Source organism: Vigna umbellata, chromosome 5 (assembly GCF_029865625.1).
Source record: "Vigna umbellata cultivar VRB3 chromosome 5, Vumbellata_1.0, whole genome shotgun sequence".
NCBI lineage: Eukaryota > Viridiplantae > Streptophyta > Magnoliopsida > Fabales > Fabaceae > Vigna > Vigna umbellata.
In genome coordinates, this window is record NC_142169.1 from 29,691,454 (window position 1) to 29,703,741 (window position 12,288).

The 12,288-nt window shown below is 30.6% G+C and overlaps 1 protein-coding gene across 1 annotated transcript; it reads left to right on the forward strand.

Moving 5' to 3' along the window:
* The first annotated feature begins 7,563 nt into the window (after window positions 1-7,563).
* On the forward strand, window positions 7,564-11,358 carry LOC124847325 (golgin family A protein). Its single transcript, XM_088116188.1, has 3 exons — window positions 7,564-8,386; window positions 8,488-8,610; window positions 9,608-11,358. The coding sequence occupies exons 1-3, from the start codon at window positions 7,955-7,957 to the stop codon at window positions 11,024-11,026; spliced, it is 1,974 nt and encodes a 657-aa protein (XP_087972314.1). The 5' UTR covers window positions 7,564-7,954; the 3' UTR covers window positions 11,027-11,358.
* Window positions 11,359-12,288: the final 930 nt, after the last annotated feature.

Consider the following 12,288-nt stretch of genomic DNA (forward strand, 5'->3'; position numbering starts at 1 on the left):
TAACCCTTTCTTATCTCTTACCTATTGCAAGTACCAACTTGAATGTAGAAGTCGTTGTAAATGGTGACCATAATAGGCTCTTTCTCTGCAATCATTGTGCCCCTACTTTGTTTTGTCCTATATATTCACTCACCACGTAAACCATCTCCACTCATTCAACTTCAACTTTTCCAATACGTTTATAATTAAATATTTAAAATATAAATTTACGTTCAAAATTAATTCATATTTTCTGAAAATTTTAAATTATATAAATAACAACATTTGTCTTTAAAAAATATATCAATAAAAAAAATGTTATGTTTGTATCACTATCTGATTGAGCTTGCATTACTTAAAATAATTTTGGAATAACACTTGTTCTTTATTTTTTTTTATTACATGTATGCATGATATTAATATCTTTCTTCACATACCTCTTCTAAAATTTGTTTTATATGTACTTTCCTATTTATATATCCCGGTATATCGTGATAAATCTAAAGTATTATATATAAATTATATAGAGTTTTTTTACATGTTTACTTGGGTGAATATGCAAATTTATCTCATATCCATTTAAATGAAAATAAATGCACTACTTTTTTTAGTTTATAGTTTGGCAAAATGAAACATAGCAAAAATAAATAAATGTAGACTTGTACTTAACTTTATTTCTTTTTTTGAGTTCCACTTTAAGATCTAAAAATATAATAATTGAAGTGATATCCGCTTTGTGAGAAACTTAAAAAAACTGCTATAAGGAGAGATTAATCAATTTTAACATGAACAATAAATGAATATGGACTTGAAGTTTAAGTTAATGTGCTTGACAAAATTTATAAGAATGTATTATTTAAAACATATATACGTTTAGTTGTATATACATGTCTATATTAGTACTCGAAGTGGAATGTAGTGATCATAATATAATAAAATCATGAATTAGATTGAAAGGAAATAAGAATAATATTGCTTTGATAGGATATTTTGATGGAATAAAATAATTTCATTTCCTGTTTAAAAAACTAACAGAAACAAGATGAATGAAAATTTTTAATTATCACATTATTCCTAGTTTAAATATTTTATTCTTATAAATGAGAGAAAAAAAGTTAAGTATAAGCTTGTGATAGGGGATATAACTATATAAGAACATGGTCATAACATTTATATTTTTATATAATATATTAGAATCAACATCAGATCAAGACTTTAATAGAATATGTGCACTAAATATCATATATTCATATTACATCTAACATTTGCTACGTATTATGTATAATTGTAATCTTCAATTTTAAATCTTAAACTCTAAATCATAAATCATATAATTATATCAATGGATATTATATACATGTAAAGACGAATTAATTTAAATTAAAATAACTATTAGGGATATATATAACATGTTGGCACACATACTTATATTACATACTAAACATAATAGATTACATATTACTATGTACGTCATTAATAAAATGAAGATGTCCCTCGATAACATTCTCAATTAATAATATCAATCGAATCATTATTATCAATATATATGTCATCATCCTCCTTTACACTTTCAATGCATAGTGTAACCATCAACAAACACATTTTATACAACATTCGTATCAAGCAAATTTCATTATTAATCTTTCATTGAGATTGGAGGATATAATTGTTCGCTTAAGCTTTAAAGTTTTCGTTTAAATGTTTTTTAAATTATAAATCAACATATATTAACCTTTCTAAATGTAAATTGAAAATAGAAAATATTATTATTTTTAATTTAACTAAAAAAAGGCATTAGTACGAGAATATGACATCTTAATCAAAATAACACTTCATATCTCAACAAGCAAGACATACAACAATTACGATAAAAAAAAAATTATCTTTTGGTTTCAAGGATTATGAATAGTTTACGTTTCTTAAAATTCACAACTTTGATACGGGTACAGATCAAGCAGACATAGTTAGCATATTCACGCGTCATAATGTATACATTTCTAGAAATAAATAGAATCATACGAATGAACAATAACCAGGTTTCATGAAAATAGGAAACCATTATGAAAAGGCAGTTTAATTGATGGCTTCTACATGGATGATTGTGCAAAAGTGATGGTGATGAAGAAAAAGGAGAAAATAAAGAAAAATAAGTGGAGTCCAGTCTATTTTGACTAAGATGACAGAACAATCCATATTCACTGATATTTTCTATTAAAATTTGTTATTCATATTAAATCAATATTTTTAATGACTATTTATGGACAATAAATATAAATATTTAATTATTTATTTGTAATCGATATATTAATAGTATTTGATTCGCGTATATTTGTTATTTGATAATAATTATTAATACTATTTATCTGAGTAATTTTTAAAAAAATTAAACTATCAAAATAAATTTGTTAGTGAAAAAAATATTAATAATCGAAGAATAGTTTAAATTTTCTCTTTATATATTTTTGTTTTGTTTTTCATTAAGACCTACATTATTAAAGTTATTTTGTAGAAATTTAATTTTTTAAAATTTAAATTTTAACTAAGCTTATTTAAAATCGTTTTTTTAAAAGAAAAAAGTATTTATTTATATTAAAATTTTATTGGATATTATAATTTAAATTATACTTAAAAACTATTATTTTGATCTACTTTCATATTTTGAAGATTTATTACTTAATAATTTTATTTAAAATTATAAAAAATAAAATATAAGAATATTTATGATATTCATGAATATCTAACATGTTTAAAAACATTAAACAAATATTTTTTTCATGAATACTCGACAGATAATAAGACGGATACAAGTAGGGATAACAACATGTCAACAATGCTTATTAGTCATCCGATTCACAACATAAAATTCGATTTGTCATCTGATCACATTACCTCTTATATATCTTATTTAAAAAACATTTATGGATTTTTTAAAACCCATATTTAAAAAAATTATAGATTTTTAAAACGAAATCTAAATAAAATTACAAAAATAATATAAAATATAATGTAAATTAAATTAAATATAGGTTAAATTTTAATTTTAATTAAACTTAATATAATAAACTATAAATTAAATTTTATTTTTTAAAATAAAAAATATTCATAGGATAAATAACACGGTATTCTTAACAGTTTATAAACAAATATTAAATTATCTATCAGCTATTACCCACTATCTAAAGGATCCACCTATCAACCTAGCAAATTTTATCACAAACATATATATTTTTGCAATCCCTAATAATTGGACAAATTTTTTCAAACTTAGTGCATAGTGCAAGAACATTACCCGTACTTAATCTGACTAATTCATTTAAAAAAAATATTGATAAGAATAATATATATATTATGGAGAAAGCTGTGTAATAATTGTGATTTTTAAAAGTTAATGAATGGGAGTTATTTTAATGTAATTTTGTGTTTCTAGCCTGAACATTATATGATTTAAAAAGATAACATGTATAACTAATTTTAATAAATAATTATAATAAAGAATTTATAAAAAAATGATAAAAATATTAATAAATAATTATTATTAGTGAGCAGGGTTTGAATCAACTTTATATTTAACTTACATTTAAAAAAAAGTTAAATATATTTCAACCTAATTCAGCTCTCACTCATGATAAGTGAGTTAATTTATACTGTAGAATCCGTAGTGTTGGTATGTTAAGAAGTGGTAAAGTTGTTGTAGATTTTGTTAAAAGATAATGGTACAAATAGGAGTGAACATCATAAGTTATTGGATCGGATTCATATGAATAGCAATGATAGTTATAACTACGAGGGGAGCAAAAAAGTATATATTGAAATTTCACGTTCTGTAAAAAGGAAGTAAAAAAATCTATATAAAAGAACTGACAAATTTATATAATTAGTTTTGAAGTCTTAAGTTAAACGTGGTGTGAAGTTGTTGTGTTGTTAATTGGCGATTAGTGAATGTACGTTATTTTCTAGCATAAATACGAAGGGTGAGGTACTAAAAAGATGCATGTGACATTAAGTGATAAAGTATGCAGGACTCGCTTTAACTTAAATTTTCCTTTTTCTGTCCTTGAATTTATGCTTGTTTAAAGTTTGTGACAACGAACATGGATTGAATGATTGCCAAAAAGGCTGATAGATGATGACTCATAAATTCTTTGAATAGGTTTCAGTCCAAATTGGAGTGCGTACACCTTTCATCATAGCCCGAGTGCCAAGTATTCACTACTAAGTGCATAAAAAACTAAGTAGATATTAGGCCAAAATCTTAATTTTATGTACAATACTATTTTAGCATAATAAATATTTATTTTACATCACTAAAATATATACTTATTATAATTATATCTTGTAATATATTTAAAGATTCATGATATTGCCATATAATATATTTTTTAAATATCTAAATTTAATTTTAAAATAAAAACAAAAAGTAGATTGTAAAAACGGAAAACATACATAAAAAAAATTCATCTTAGCACGACTTCAGTAATTCTGTAATTTTTTTAAAAATTTGTCAATTTTTGTAATATTGCATTCAAACTGTATTATTTACAAAAAAAAAACTTATTTATTCTTTGTCACCCAATAATCCAGTGAAGAGAGAATCAACACTAATTCTCTGTCTCTTAAAATGTTACATCATCATCACCATCATTGTTTCGGGCATAGGGTTGATTTAGTGCAATAAGTTATTAAGTTCAAGATATTTTGAAAATCTAATCTCATCTTAATTTAGAGAGAAAATATATTTGATGTCTCTTACACTGTGTTCACTTGTATGATTTATTGTATGAACAGATGAATAAGCTTTGTGAATATTATGTTCACTTCTAGCGATTGAGGAGGCTTTGCGATGATGGATATGCGGGATCCCAGCACTCGTCTATCCTCACTCCATGAGAAGATTTAACGATGTGGATTATGTTTTTACATAACTCCCTTCTATTAAGGAAATCGATTATGGGATGCACACATGGTGATGAAATCAATTATAAAGAAAATGAAACAATTTTTATTTGTTGAAAATAGTGGATGAATCGATTATAGACAATGAAGGAACCCATAGATTGAGATGTATCCATTGAATTTTAGCTAAAGTCAATATACAAGTATGTTTATAACATTATTTTAATTTAGTTTATTTTATTTTTCACATAAAAACTACTTTTACACCATAAATTTTCTCTTAAAATAATATATATATATATATATATATATATAATAAATAATAATAATAATATATTAATTTCAACTATAAAGATAAAATAATAATATTAAATTTTAATCTATTAAAACTTTTTGTTAGCTATCACATCACTTATAAATTTTCATAAATTTAATTTTGAAATCCATTTACTCTCACCATTAAATCTCCTTAAAAAATAATATAAATTTTCTTTTTAAATCTATTCATTCACATTTTCCCAAATCTATCTACCTATTCTCCCTTAAATCTATATTAGACATGAACACACTCTAGATCTCAAAAGTTATTACTTCAACAATGAAACCTATTGTTTGAGGAAGAATATTGTACTCTAACCATATATATGCAGCTTGTATATACATCCTAATACAATTGTATATAGTTATCCTCAAATTACTGTTACAAAATAATGAGTTACAAACAAAACATATTACTATTGTCCTATTCTTGCAAAAATTAATCTATCAAACCCACATACATGCAGAAAAAAAATGTAGATATTTATCATAAAAGAAAAAGAGAAAAATTGATACTTAAGAGAAATAAAAAGCTTACTAAAAAAATAATATAATTAGATAATTTTTTTAAACGTTGTTGCCTTCTAAATTGTAACTTGTGATTGGAAAATCTACAATAACCTGTCTCAAATTTTATATAAAGTTATAAAAGAAAAATATTGACATTCATAAAATGAATTACTAAATAACTAAAATTCTAATATAATAATAATAATAATATAACTTAAAATTTTAACATTTATCCATGTTCAAATAATCTACTCTGAATATAAAAAATGTGATCTTACAAATCCAATTTATACGTAAATATTTCCTTAATTCACAAGATTTTATCATTCAACTATCCGTAATTTTTTTCATCAGCATTTAGCTATACACAATAGTGTACGTTACAACTACTCCTATAAATTAGTTTCAAAATCTCATATCAATTCCCCCTTATTATTGTTTCTTTCCCAAACATATAACTCTTAGTTGGAGGAAAATTTGGAAATACATCAAAAACTCCTTAACGCTAATATACACACCACTTTAAATCAATTTTTGATTGAATAGAGTTACCCTCAGTAGAAACATTTACTAAAAAAGGAAGTAATTTCGAAGAACAGGAAAGAATATATATATATATATATATATATATATATATATATATATATATATATATATATATATATATATATATATATATATATATATATATATATATATATATATATATATATATAAAGAGAGAGAGAGAGAGAATTTGAAGAGATAATACATTTTTAAAAATAAACAACTAAGTAATTAAAATCCTTATTTATTTTCTTAGACATAATTTACGATTTTAGCATTTTGTTTGTCCCTTCCAAAAACAACTGTTCTTACATTGTTTTATAGTTTTGCTTTTTTTCGTTCTTTAACAAAAATAATTCTTATTACCATAATATCTGAAAACATGAATACCGTGATTTCGTTAGACGTACGAAGGACTGTTTAAAAGTAAGTACTCATCAGCTTCCAATAGAGCAACATTGGTAGGAAGATGAAGAGTGCGACTTCTGCAAAGTAGTTTGTGCATTAACAAATAATTACTCTCGCAAATGAGATTATTTATAGAAAACGGATAATTATTTTCAAATTAAAAATGGTAACACAGTGGATACCACAGTACGATAAAGATAAGCACGTTGATAAACGTGGAAAAGGAATACAAGTTAAGAGTATGGAAACACAAAATTCCATGTGATTTTTATATTAATTATATTCAACCTAAATAGTGGTCGTATAAAAATGAAAGAATTTTTTGATAAGCTTAGAGTCAAAACTGTCCCAAAAAGAATATTTATACTAAAATTAGTATCTTGATTGAAGGATTAGGGTGACTGTAAGTGATTACGAAGCAAAGAAATTAAAAAGAATGACCCCTAGCTTAAATGAAGAGAAGATCATATAATTGGCTGAGATTGACAGGCTCAAATTAGGGGATGTGATGTGTGATCTCGATCATCATGCATGTCCCCACCTCTCAAGATTCTCACTCCGTTATCCTTCTATTTTATTTTTGTCTAATTCTGTAATTGTCTTTGTTTGTGCGTACTTTGAAATTGGAGTGTTAGTGGGAGTGGGGAAGACGATGCTTTACGAGGAGGACTTGTTTGAGGTTGTATTTGTGGCATCAACTGACCACGTGGCTTGTCATGTTCTGTTCTTCATCTTCTTCTTTTTGTTTTTTTTTTAAGTGGATCTGAAATATGTATTAGGTGAAAATTAGTGTACACTCTCATAAATGTTAAAAGCCGAATAAGAAAAATAAGCTCCTAACTCTGAAATTAAAATGTAACCAAAGATGAAAGACGTTATTAATTGGTAATTTTTTTATCTCTTTATTAATTGGTAATTAAGATGGAATAAGATCACCTAATCTTTCAAGCTTTGATTTGAAAGAGGCCATAAAAGTTGATTAAAAGAATAGTATCTCAGATGGTGTGTGAAGGTGGGAAGAGAAGGGAAAATGGTAATAATGAATGCGGGATTGTAGAAGGGATTGGAAAGTCAAATGTAGTGGTGATGATGATTGAGATATGTGAATGAAGGTGCCAACTGCCAAAAGCGGCGTACATGGTGTCGCTATAATACCCTTCCACCCAATCTTCGCTAATACTCCTAACTCTCTTTCTCTTCTCTGCATCCTTCTCACCACTCACAACCCGCCACGTGTTCCATCACACTTTCCTCCTTCTCCTTCTCTTGCACTCACCCGTTGCTATGTCACTCTAATCTCATGCCCAGGCACCAAAACCCAACCACCATGGACATCATTCCTGGCAAGATCAGAAAACGAGGTTGTTCCTCCTCGGCCTCCTCCTCCTCCTCCCTGCTTCACAACTACCGCTTCAAGAGGACTATTCTGGTTGGGAAGCGGGGCGGATCCAGTACGCCCGTGCCCACCTGGAAGCTCATGAGCTCCAGATCTCCTCTCCGCCCACTCGCCTCCTCCCCAAAGTACCCGCCGTCGCAGACCGCCGCCAAGCCTCGTCTGGCTCCGGTGTCGGCCAGGAAGCTCGCCGCCACCCTCTGGGAGATGAACGAGATTCCTTCGCCCAGCTTGAGGTCCAAGAAGGAAGTCAGAGCCAGAGAAAAGGTCGCTAGGTCCATGCGTTCTGGTTCTTTGCCTCCCCATTTGTCCGATCCATCACACAGTCCCGTGTCCGAGGTACCTTCTCTCGAATTCTCTTTTCTTTTTTCTTTTTTTAACTAATTAACCAACTACATATTATATCACTGTATATGTTTCTCAGAGTTTTGTTTTTGTAGAGGATGGATCGATCTGGAACTGGGAGTCGCCAGAGAAGAACTCCTTCTGTTTCTCACAGACCGAGGATCCCTGAACACCATGTTGGCCCTTTGGACTCTCTTAGCAATGCCAGTCTCATGGAGGTATTTAATCTATGTTAATACTATCTAATATAAAGCCTTTATACTATGAGAACGGTTCTGGCCTAATTGCGTAACAGATTTTCATAACGTATTAAGTTTGGTTGAGAATTGTGTCTATCTCTCTTTATGAACATTAAATGGGTGGGCTCCTGTCATACTTGGGAGATGGACCCTCTCTTGGAGATTTTTATGTGAACATGTTACGTGAAAATTATGTTTATTTGTCTGTATCTCTGTCTCTTCGTTGATGATGAATGGGTCCTGCAATCTGGTGTCTGTAAAGAGAGATATAGCCGCTGATGTGAGATCCATTCCTCCCAGAAATAGAGAATTACAAATTTTACATGATCTTTGTATTGTGAAAATGTCACATGAGAGAAGGCATTCTCGTTGAAGTTATTTATATTTTTAGTTTTTCGGATAGAAGTCTTTTAAGTTTTTGTTGTTGTTTAAAGAGGCTGAAATCCCTCCAGTGTGAAATGCTCTGTCATGTACAACTATTGGACCTTTTTACCTCTCAGTTGCTTGTACGTTTTCAGTAGAATTTGGAAAAGTTTGGAGCTTCTTTCGATTAAAAGGATGTATAGGAGCCAGCTGCAAGGGATTTGTGTGCAGTGCACCAATTGCACACAGTCCCTCGTTGATACTCTTACCAGTAATTATATTTTTAACGTGTAAGCACTTCGATGTTTGGTGACAGATTAATATTTCTTCTTGACATGTGAATAGAATATCTATACTGAAACAGATATAGCAATGCCAATATTCATATTCACATCAGAATGGCCAAACTACATGACAAAACTAACTTATTGTTCTGTTACTTTGAATGGAAGATTCTGTTTTGTTCTGTACTTTTGTATAGTTTGAAATGTTCTCTGTACAAGCACAAAACACTTGTCCTGCAATTCCCCCATTCAACTTACAATTGCATTCCGCTTTTCTCTCAGCCTTATGTGATGCCCATGCCTCCTTACAGTTGCTTCTTGGTTTGCAGATTGAAACCAGATCCCGAGCACAGACCCCTGCCTCATCTGCTGTTGGAGTTAAATCACGTTTAAAAGATGTTAGCAATGCTTTAACAACATCTAAAGAGCTACTTAAGATTATAAACCGCATGTGGGGTCATGAAGATCGTCCTTCATCTAGTATGTCCTTAATCTCAGCTTTGCATACTGAGCTGGAGAGGGCTCGCCTACAGGTCAATCAGCTTATCCAGGAACAGCGCTCGGATCAGAATGAGATAAATTATTTGATGAAGTGTTTTGCTGAAGAAAAGGCTGCTTGGAAAAACAAGGAGCAAGAAATTGTTGAGGCTGCAATTGAATCTGTTGCTGGAGAACTTGATGTAGAGAGGAAGCTCAGGAGACGTCTTGAAAGCTTGAACAAGAAGCTTGGGAGAGAACTGGCTGACACCAAAACATCCCTTCTTAAGGTTGTGAAAGAACTTGAAAATGAGAAAAGAGCAAGAGAAATTATTGAGCAAGTATGCGATGAGTTAGCAAGAGATGCTGATGAAGATAAATCCGAGATCGAGCAACAAAAGCGAGTGTCTACAAAAGTTTGTGAAGAGGTAGAGAAAGAAAAGGAAATAATGCAGCTGACTGATAGGTTACGCGAGGAGAGAGCTCAAAAGAAACTCTCCGAGGAAAAATATCAGCTTGAGGAAAAAAATGCAGCTGTGGATACGCTCAGGAATCAACTTGAAGCTTTTCTAGGAAGCAAACAAGTTAAAGAGAAAGGTCGCAGTTCCACTCACTTGAATGATGAAGAAATCGCTGCGTATCTGAGCAGAAGCCGATTAAGTTCCCACTTCATTGAAGACAAAGAAGATGATGGAGGAGAGGTTGACAATGGAGTAGAGTGTGAGGAGGAATCCGCTGAAAGTGATCTGCATTCTATAGAGTTAAATATGGACAACAACAACAAGAGTTATAAGTGGTCCTACCCTTCTGAAAGCAGATTTGATACAAGAAGATATCCAATTGAGGAAGAAGTGAAAGGTAGCAGGAGGTCTACCTCTGGGAGGGCTTCAAGGAGAAGCACATCCCTGCAAAGGAGTATATCAGACGGAATGGAATGGGGTGGCCAAGCTGAGAAGCTTCAGAATTCAGATGGGATCGATTGGGAAAGCTTTTATGAGCTGGAAAAGCAAGCACAAGGAAAAGGATACGGGGATGAAATGCAAGGCTATAAATCAGTAAAAGGTTTAAGGGATCAGATATTGGCTGGTTCGAAGATTGGATCTTCAAGAGGTTATGGCAGTCCCACCAGACAATTTTCTCAGCCTTGGCCATCACGTGATCTCACAAATAACTTTCAGGAGAGACCTGCCACAACACAGGGCAATGGTCCAAAATCAAGGTTAGGAGAAGTCAGGGGTGAGGGCCAGAGTGTAAGAAAGTCCAAAAGGTGAGTTAATACCCATATCTTTTGACACAATGGCCTTGATTGTGAAGCGCATACCCGTTTGCTTCTGCTATGGTGGTGACTGTTCAAGGCGAATATCATAGATCCGCTAGCCAAGTAGCTGAAAGAACTTTTCCCCTTTTGAGTTTTATCTTGTTGATAGCCCATGTCTGCTGAAGTTGCAGCACTCGCTGCTTAAATTTTCGTTTCACCCTATGTGTAGGTACGGTCGTGTCTGTAGAGTTCAGAACATGTGTTACATAAGTATAACCGGCGAGTTTTTGTTTTCTCCTGTAATATATGCTGAAGGTGATTAAGAACATTTTGTATTTTCTCCCATCTGAATCTCAAGATGCTACCACTATTTCCCCCATAATGTGTTTTTTGAGGGAGGAAGATCAAATTGGCTGGGACATGATCATGGTTGGTTTTAGGTTAGGTTGTCTCTTTTCACAACTTAGAAAATTTGAAAAATGCTACCCTAGCAGGGAAAAATTATAGCAATTTTATTAGGCTCCTTATACCCGAGAAGTGGCCATGAGTATAGTGGAAGACATTCAGAGAATGAAGAAGGAGAAATATGTAGCAATATCAACGTAAGACGCAAAAAAGAAGGTAGATAGAATAGAAAAATATTATAATGAGAAGATTGGAATTCAGCCATGCATATTCTCTCTTCTAATAGAATTCTATATACCACAGTCTAAATCATTCAACATGCTCTGTATTTTGGAACTTGAATTTTTCCTCCTTCCCTAGTTTATTGGACCAACAACCATGTGTCCATTTAGTTGAACTCTCCGAGCTCTCTTTTTACACCCCCCCCCCTCCACCCCCCAAAATACTTATCAAACATGATTTTCTTTTTCTTTAATTTTGCTATGACATGTCAATAAGATAGAAGATTATATAATGGTTTTTTTAGACTCAGCTATCCTAAAAAAGTATGAAAATGTATTATTTAGTTTATATTTTAATTATCAAACATAACTTAAGAATTTTTTACATTAATAACTATTATTTTGAATGATAAAATTTAACTTGGATTTTACATAAGGTACAACAAACTCACTTCTTTATTATCCATGTGCACACTGGACCATCATGATATGGAAGAATTCCAAGAGATCAATATGACCATTTGATAAATATTCCAATTTGGACTTTTATATATCATTGAATGATCATAACCGTCCATTAGTAATTGATATAATATGATAATTTGATTCAACTTACAAGTTTTCTGGTTTGACGATGTTGGGATCTAGG